The sequence below is a fragment of the Trypanosoma theileri genome, assembly GCF_002087225.1.
Source record: "Trypanosoma theileri isolate Edinburgh chromosome Unknown TM35_Tth_5_V1, whole genome shotgun sequence".
Taxonomy (NCBI): Eukaryota; Euglenozoa; class Kinetoplastea; order Trypanosomatida; family Trypanosomatidae; genus Trypanosoma; species Trypanosoma theileri.
This window is the reverse complement of record NW_021639847.1, coordinates 332,986-341,788: the sequence shown is the minus strand read 5'-3', so window position 1 is coordinate 341,788 and position 8,803 is coordinate 332,986. Positions and strand designations below refer to the sequence as shown.

The following is an 8,803-nucleotide window of genomic DNA, read 5'->3' as shown; positions in this document are numbered from 1 at the left end:
AATAATAATAATAATAATAATAATAATAACGATCACGGAAACGCAACCAAATCACTTTTCAAAATAAAAAGAACACAAGTGGGAAAGTGAGCGATATGGCTCTATTATATATATCAAAAATACCGTAAACGCCTTAAAAAGATGAGAAATAACACTGCCAAGGTAAAGAATGGGTGTGAAGCAAGAAATATAAAGAAGCCCAGTACTATTGTACCTATCACTATTCCCCATGCAGCAACAATCATCATGGCAACAATTGGATGTCTCCCGTGTGTTCGTACTCCAAAGAACGCTTGACCAAAGTCATCAGTGAAGTTCCGGGGATTTACCTTAAATGAAGAGTTACCATAGTGAAAACGTCCATCTCGATTGGTTGAGGCATTACCACTGTAAAATTCTTCTGTCTTTTGATTTGTGCTAGCGTTAGGTTGTTCACTAGTTACTTTACGTACCGTAAACGTTTTACCCTGTGGATCTGTATATGTATGTTCCTCCATGCGATTACCATGACCATCTGTAAAGACACGTGTTGATTCGTTACGGAAAAAAGGGCGAAAAGCCTGTTCGGATCCACTGAACTCTTGCGATACACGACTATGTCTACCACTCATACTGTTGCGCCGCATCTCTTCTTCAAGATTGCGGAATATCTGTTCCACACGCATCCCACCAAATATCTCACGAAAGAGTCGATCAGCCTCCTCTTTAGACATGTGTTGATAACCCATTGGACCTTGGCGGTTAAATCCCGTCGAAGAAGAACTAGCATAACCACTGCTATTTCCACCTCCTGTAAAAGAAGATGCACTACGTCTCATATCATACTCTCTTCGACGCTCTTTATTTCCAATCACATGATAAGCTTCAGAAATATTCTTAAACATTTCTTCCGCACCAGGATCGCTATTACGGTCAGGATGATATTGTAAAGCAAGTTTCTTGTATGCCGCCTTTATTTCATCTGCAGAAGCGTCTGGTTTAACACCAAGTCGGGCGTAGTAATCCGTCGCTCCTGCTGTTGATTGCCATCGTCGTGCAGGTGTCATTGTGCAAGTAAAAAAGTTAGAGCCTGTAGGAATTGCAGATGAACCTAATGTCAGCGATGTACATAACGCACGTCTTTTAGAGTGTACGAACCGTAAATAGTGTTGAGAGAGTACTGTAGCGCCTGTAAACGCACGGTACTCACCACCAATGATACTCATACCCCTCCAAGGGGTAATGATTCTCCGCATTCGTAAATACCACTATTATCACCTAAATGAGTCTTTAAAAGTATAGTAAAAAATAAAAATAAATAAATAAATAAATAAAAACCATAAATAAAGAAAGATAACATGAAGTGTAACTAAATTTAAACCAAGAGAGAAAAAAAAAATATATTTTTTTTTTTCGCCACGAACTTTTTATTCTCTCGCAGCCAAGAAATATATATATATATATATATATATATATTTATTTATTTTTCTATTTCGTTTTAAATATATAATAATAGCAATACGAAAAGAAAAAAAAAACGAGTCTAAAGATAACTCTGATGTCAAGTAACTCTTACTTTTTTCTATGCAACGAAATGAGGAGGGGTAAAATGGAGAGGAAGGAACGGAAGAACGGGAAAGGAGAAGAAAAAAAAACAATAAAAGGAAGGAGAACTATAAATTTAACTCCACCTCCTTAAACCGCTCCATACACAAGGCACGAACCTCATCTGCACGTTTCTGCTGCCGTTTAAGTAAATCCTCCTTCCGAGCAGCGGTACGAATAGAGACTTCATGTACCATACCTCCTAATATCTTTTGTTCCTTATCTATAGAATCAATAGAGCTCATGGCTTTCTGTTGCCACATTTCAACTCCCGCTGCTAATTCATCTGTCATATGCAACAAATTCTCAATTTGCTTCTCCAACTCTGGTTGCTCATTCGCCAATAAAGATTGAACAGATTTCAATGTAGCAGCTAGATCAGCATGTACACGTCGCTTCAGTTCATTGTTTAGTTCCGCTACCTTTTCTTTTCTTTTCTGACGGTTCTCCTCCCAAAGGGCATCAAATTGGGCCTCAAGTGACTCCATATGTTTCTAATATATGGCTTACGAAATAAAAATAAGAAAAAAAAATAGATTTATATATATATATATACATAGAGATATAAATAAACATATGGGTGTTTTCAAAAAAACAAACCATCAACGATGCAGCAGGTTGCTTCGTGTATCTTTTCTTATCGTAAATAGGAAATATACCAACACTTTCATCACAGAGCAAAGACAGATTCGATCTTTTATCACATAATAGAAACAACAACAAAAAAAGAAGACAGATATCTCAGAAAAAGCTTCTAAAAGAAGGGGGTGGAGGGGAAAGAACGAAAAAAAAAAAAAGACGTCATAACCAGGAATAATAAAAATTGACAACGCATCTGCTTTTACATCCCTGTGATCCTGTCAGTGTGTGTGTGTGTGTGTGTGTATGAGTGAGTGAGTGAGTGAGTGTGTATGTGTCTGTTAGAAACAACATGGCAAAACATAGTTAACTTCACCCATCACTACCACCAACAACAACAACAACAATAATAACAATAATAATAATAATAATAATAATAATAATAACAGCAGCAATCCACCCTCTTCCGTATCCCCTTTTTTCGGTTATTGTCTTCTCTACACCCGCTTATATGTGCGAGAAGCAGATAGAGAAATAAACGATCCAAATATATAAGAAAAAAAAAGAGCAAATTGGTGCATAACCACGCTTAAACTCCATATCTTCTCTTTTTCCTCAATCGGTGCCAACTTTACTTCCTGGCCTATATCGAAAAAAGAGAAGAAACCCACATTCAAAACAAAAACAAAAGAGAGAAAAAAAAGAACAAAAAAAAAACAATGGGAATCCGAAAAAAAAAGGAATAAAAAAACAGACCCTGTCCATCAGTCTGCCAGTCAATCAGTCAGTCAATCTGTCAGCCTCTCTGTGTGTCTCTGTCTGTGTGTGAAAAAGAAAGAAAGAAAGAAAGAAAGAAAGAAAGAGAGAGAATAAGAGAGGAACATCAAGCTACTCTCTCTCTCTTTTATTCTCTCTCTCTCTCTTTTATTCTCTGGTGTTTGGCACTACAGAATCCCACAGCGGGCCGGAATTAGTCGTCTCTGCAGCCCCACCGCTCATCACATGCGAGACAAACAGCCGCTCCCGCTCGTGCGCATCTGTGAGTTCCCACCGCACGGCCGGTGCTTGACTTTCACTCACCAACGACGGCGCCGCCCGACCGCCGACCCGCTCGTGCAGATCCAACACGAATTGCGAGAGAGCGTTGGAAGTGCTGGCGGCCCCCGAGTCCTCTATTGTTGGCGCGGCGGCCAGCATACACCGTTTGGCCCAACCAGCGTAGACAGAGCAGAAACTTGCAATAGATTTAGCACACTTATCGTTAAAGTGTTTCCCGGGGGAAAGTTCTTCTTCACTTTGGTCTTGGTAGTCAAAGACGGAATCTCTCGCTACGGAACCAAGACCATCCACACGAACAGAACAATGGTTAATACAATCTACAAATGCAGGTATGCTTCCATCATATAATATACCAATAAGTATAAAAGGCATTAATAATGTTCGAATAATATCACCAAGAATAAGTGAAAAACGGCTTCTCAAGAAATCCCAAGTTATTGCATGGTAAAATGAATCTCCAGAAAATAACCAATTTTCCTGACTATAATGTAACTCATCAATAAGCTTATTAAGGTCAGAAACGTAATTATACTCACGATGTACAGGAGGATCACCTGAACAAATAGAAAATGCTATGAGTGCTATGGAAAGCCACCAAATAAGACTAATACCAGCTACAGAACCAGAAACAAGCAATGAAGTATTAAGAAGTGATAAAAACACGGTAACAAAAACAATTGCTGAAGATGTTCGACGAATGAAACGAGTACCAGGAGAATACGGTTGTAATCGTTCTACCATATGTATAGCGGTTTGTCTTCCTGCTGAAATTCTTGCAGAAAGAATATGTGGTACTTCATTATATAATCGAAAAGTACAACGGGCACGATTGTTCCAGTCTCTAGAAATATAATTTCCCCAATCTGATCGCATCATAGCTGCATTTTTAACAAGAACTCGAAGGAGAAATAAAGTTACTACAAATGGATATAATAAAGTATAAAAGACAAAATATTTCAATACTTGTCTTTGAACTAGAGAAATTTGATCTTTTCCTGAATCTAACGTATTAAATTCATCAAACATACCACAAAGAAGTATTTTAAGAAGACGTTCATCCGCATATTTTAATGTTTTATGATCAAGTATTCCGTGTTGATAAAGAGTAATAAAATAATTATCATATACCATAAGAGCTTGAACAGCTCGAAGACTGTCAAATTCACGATGAGCCACAACCCCAAAATTTCGATCTCGTTGTATTTCTGCACATACCGTATCCAAAAAATTTCCCCAACTCATATTACCAATAAAGGGTAAATCTCCTGTAAGGTGAACTTCCTCATGTCCTTCAGAGCGTGCCCGCATAACTCGCCATAAATGAACTAGTCGATGTAAAGGTGTGAGATACCCACCATCAACAATAGGTTTTAACATACTCTCTAACTCTTTTTGTAGAAAACACGTCTCCAGAAATTTTAGAAACTCATAACAAAGAGCCACAAAGGTAGCTAAAAGTAGTATAGACGCAATGAGTAGATGTCCTACACCAAAAAGAGCAGGTGAGTGTAATCCATGTACAAGAGTAGAATTTCCACAACTTACTTCATCACAGGTTAATGCTACAGGCCAATCAAGCATCATTGTGAGAAATAAAACCACAAAAAAGATCACCACACTATTAAGAAAATCCACACAAGAGGCTAAACAAGTACTCCATAATCCCTTATAGTACCAAAAGCGATATAGGCAAGTCATAAAAAGATGAACATCTTCAAGACGTCCACTACCCTGATAACGTAGTGAGAAAGAAGGTAGTCGAGCAAAAACCATCTCCCTAAACTTAATGTGCTATACTTGGCGCCCAACCAGAAAAATATAAAAAAAAACACTTCTTTCAGATACACACTACTAAACACAATCATTCATTTATTTTTTTTTTTATTACAAAAGAAAAAGATTTTTTTTAAAGAAGAAAAACAAGAGTATTAGCAAAAAAAGAAGAAAGAACGAATTTACCTCAATGTATTTTGCAGTAAAGAAAAGAGAAAAATAAAAATAAAAAAGAAGAAAGAAATTCTTAGCAATTTCCAAACATCTTTAAAGGTATTTCGGTTTGTATATTTTTTTTTTTTTAAAGTAAAAACTCCCCATCGCATTTCTTAGAGTTTTTTTTTTTTTTGTCTGCAGTCTGTTATCACTTTTTTAGATGAATAAAATGCATCATTCTTGATTCTTCCTAATTATATAAGTACTACCCTCTCTCTCTCTCTCTATTGCTTACAAAAATCTCGCCTGAATTTGTCAAGTGCATCTTGTAAAGAAGTATGAGTTCGGATACTCGGGGCATTCGCAGGAGTCTGTAAAGGCATTTCCTCTGGTAAACATTCCGGTTCCAACAAGGAGACATCTGCCTTTATAAGTTCCATAATATGTCGGTAATCGGCATGATTACTACAATGACTCTCCCTAAAGCGAAGGGCATTACGGCGAAGACAGTCCTTCACAGCCACCGAACGAGCATTCACATCTTCTATCATATGAAGAGGAATAAGAGCCCAAAACCATGCATCCGTTAGACACTCTAGTGCAGCTGAAAATCCAATAAGTACTTTCGTCTCGGCATCTTTATAGTTGTCTGTTCGCTCTAATTTTAGTGCGCGAATAGCAACAAGAATGATAAATGGTGTTAAATAGTCGGATGGACAGTAACTGGAAGCATGTGGATGTAAGGCACTTGCTGCTGGTGCCACACCCATTGTAAATCCCTCCAATAGACTTAACGCCGCATCCTGAAATTCATCTCCACGATGAATAAAATCTTGTCCACGAGCTGTTTTCAACAGACTGGGGGCGATGTGATCAGCATAAGGCGGGAATGCATTTTCCTCACGTGATGCCGGTGCATGCAGTCGTTCAAGAAATGCCGCAATGATATCTTCCGCTGGTGTATCTGGTGTACAACCGTAGAAGGCAAATACACCCAATAACTGTTTCCACGTTGCAGCGAGGGGAACAATAGAAACAACTTCATTCGAGTTATTACCTTTATCTTGTTGCGCTACACGTTTAAATCGTGGTTGGGTAATAAAAGGTTCTACTACACCAGATAAAAGACTTACTACACGCTCACGTACACTCATATCTTCATCTAAAGATTTTGTGTTTGCTGTTGTAACAAAACTGCCAAATTGATTTCCATCACCACATATTCCCAAAACTCTTGATAATTCTGTATTTCCTGTCGTTTTTGCAATGGAAACTGCATCCTTTAATTTATGACAAAGAAGCTTACAGAGTAATTTTTGTGTACTGTTCATTCCAAGATCCTCCTCTGTCCAAGAATCCATAAATGCCAATTCTCCCTTTAGCCATATATTAAGATTTCTTCTTCGTAGTTGCGTTAGGTAACGATTCTCAGCAACTGCATTATTTTCTGCTTTATCCGTTTCAGGTAATCCATAAAGAGCGTCAAGAAGATTTAAAACAGTCTTTGCTTGACGAGCAGTAGATTTTTCCATCACAGAAATCCTTTCACATCGTACTGCATCAATAGCTGCAATAAGTTCACGTAGTTTTTCACTTGAAAGTGAAACATTACTGCTTTGTCGACATAAATTTAGAAAAATGAGTGAAAAATGATTATCTTTATCAGCAGTTCCCTCAACAAGATGAATATAACGACAAAATGTACGAAGAACTGATATAGCACAGCTTTGTAAGTAATTCTTACTTGATGCATGAGCAAAGAAAGGATTCATTATTGATACTCGTGCTCCACTAACTTCATCAGGATTTTTCTTGTTTTCTGTTCCATCACGAAGCCATGCAAATAAAGGAACAGCAAGATTTCCTCCTAATTGCCATCCACAACGAAAACTTCTACCCAAACTTCCCATAGCACTCTGTGAAACAACACTAGCATTCATTTCATATATCTTAGAATCTGTTTTCTTCACAACATACACAGGGGTAAATACTTCAGTAAGTTGACCTTTAATAAGCATCGCTCCTTTACGCTCACGAGGTGCCTCTTGGTGAATATCAGGAAGATTGTATGGTAATTTAATATCTTCAACTGTGGCTCCTTCATTAGATAAACCTTCAAGAACCATTTGATCCCGTACCGTTACTTCCTGTGATCGTACAGGGAGTACAGATGACTTATCTGTACGAGAAATATTTCGAGTAAGGGATGCAGGTGGTACAACTCCTGTACGTGTCGGAGTCAACTGTCGAGAACATTTACTCATATCTAGAGCAGCTGGAGTATGAACAACATCATCCAAAGATTCACCATAGGTTGATATTCTTTCAATTTCTGGTGGAAACCTGTCATCTTCTTCTTCCATATCTTTTATATCAACATCAATATTATCATAATCATCATCATTATCTTCATCTGCTTCTTCTTCACTTATATTGGTTGTATATACCCAGGTTCCTTTTTTCGCATCATAAGAGTCAAACAGATTTCCATTCCTACGACAAAGTTCACGAAGTTCATCTGATGTCGTATCAACAACACCATTTACCGTTACACGAGCTCGAACACGCAAACCATGACCAAGTGGTGGTGGAACGTTAACACCTGGATAAAATACCACCTCACCATTTGGACGAAGAGACACAACATCTGAAATATCACATCGAACAAGGTTAACCGGTTCAAGAAAATGTACAGAACATTTACCATCACGACGGTAAATACTGAATTCACGTAAATTCTGTAATTTTTTGATAGAAAACTCCTGTAATACCTCTAATGGAGGATCAAGGATATAATCACTGCTCGTACAGGTAGGGGCATAAGAAGTAGAATCTGGAGCAGAATAATTTGATGTAGTTAATAAAGCTCTAACAGCTGTTGGAGAAGTAGTAGGTTTTACCTCATCTGGTATACCCAATGTTACCTTGGGAGAACTGATAAGATCTCGGAGTGCCACAGGTGAAAGAGCGTTAGTAGAGAATGAGGCAGATTGTTGTTTTAAAGTAGCATTTGCATTAGGTGCTGGTGTCCCTATTTTCATTCTCTGTTGATAATGTGACATTGAAGTTGGAATAATTGCAACTGTTGGAACAGTAGGTAAGGATGCAGCAGTTGTCACAGGTTTCTTTGGTTCCTCATCCGGTGCAAAAAGTAACACATTACCATATGGTTTATCTGCAAAGTCTGGTAAGTTAAGAAATGGCATAGCATTGGCTGAAGTATTAGCTCCAACCCCTGCAGTTGTTGACCCGCCCACTTGACCAAAGCCACCACCTGTAGTGCCAAAACCACCCGTAGATCCTCCAAACGATGTTCCCCGTCCTGCTTGTCCAAATCCACCAGTAGCAGGCTGACCAAATCCACCAGTAGCCGGTTGTCCAAATCCGCCAGTAGCAGGTTGACCAAATCCACCAGTTGCAGGTTGACCAAATCCACCAGTAGCAGGCTGACCAAATCCACCAGTTGCAGGTTGTCCAAATCCACCAGTTGCAGGTTGACCAAATCCACCTGTTGTACCACGACCAGCTGCTTGACCAAATCCACCAGTAGCAGGTTGCCCAAATCCACCGGCACCTACAGTAGAACCAGCTGCCTGTTGGCCAAACCCTGTAACACCCGCTTGTGGTTGCTGTTGCTGACCAAATCCACCTG

At 38.7% G+C, this 8,803-nt stretch overlaps 4 protein-coding genes across 4 annotated transcripts; all 4 read right to left on the bottom strand.

Annotated features, from left to right (window-relative positions):
* Positions 1-113: 113 nt before the first annotated feature.
* On the bottom strand, positions 114-1,205 carry TM35_000052180 (heat shock protein DnaJ; the record flags this gene model as incomplete). The annotated part of the gene is made up of 1 exon (XM_029022873.1): positions 114-1,205. One exon carries the CDS (start codon positions 1,203-1,205, stop codon positions 114-116), a length of 1,092 nt encoding a protein of 363 aa, XP_028885688.1.
* A 447-nt stretch (positions 1,206-1,652) lies between these two features.
* On the bottom strand, positions 1,653-2,072 carry TM35_000052170 (uncharacterized protein; the record flags this gene model as incomplete). The annotated part of the gene is made up of 1 exon (XM_029022872.1): positions 1,653-2,072. The coding sequence occupies one exon, from the start codon at positions 2,070-2,072 to the stop codon at positions 1,653-1,655; it is 420 nt and encodes a 139-aa protein (XP_028885687.1).
* A 1,015-nt stretch (positions 2,073-3,087) lies between these two features.
* Positions 3,088-4,995, bottom strand: TM35_000052160 (putative proteasome regulatory non-ATPase subunit; the record flags this gene model as incomplete). Its single annotated transcript, XM_029022871.1, has 1 exon — positions 3,088-4,995. One exon carries the CDS (start codon positions 4,993-4,995, stop codon positions 3,088-3,090), a length of 1,908 nt encoding a protein of 635 aa, XP_028885686.1.
* A 440-nt stretch (positions 4,996-5,435) lies between these two features.
* TM35_000052150 (nucleoporin) lies at positions 5,436-8,801 on the bottom strand (the record flags this gene model as incomplete). The annotated part of the gene is made up of 1 exon (XM_029022870.1): positions 5,436-8,801. A coding segment is annotated over one exon (3,366 nt), but the record flags the coding sequence as incomplete, so codon positions are not given.
* Between the last annotated feature and the right edge of the window lie 2 nt (positions 8,802-8,803).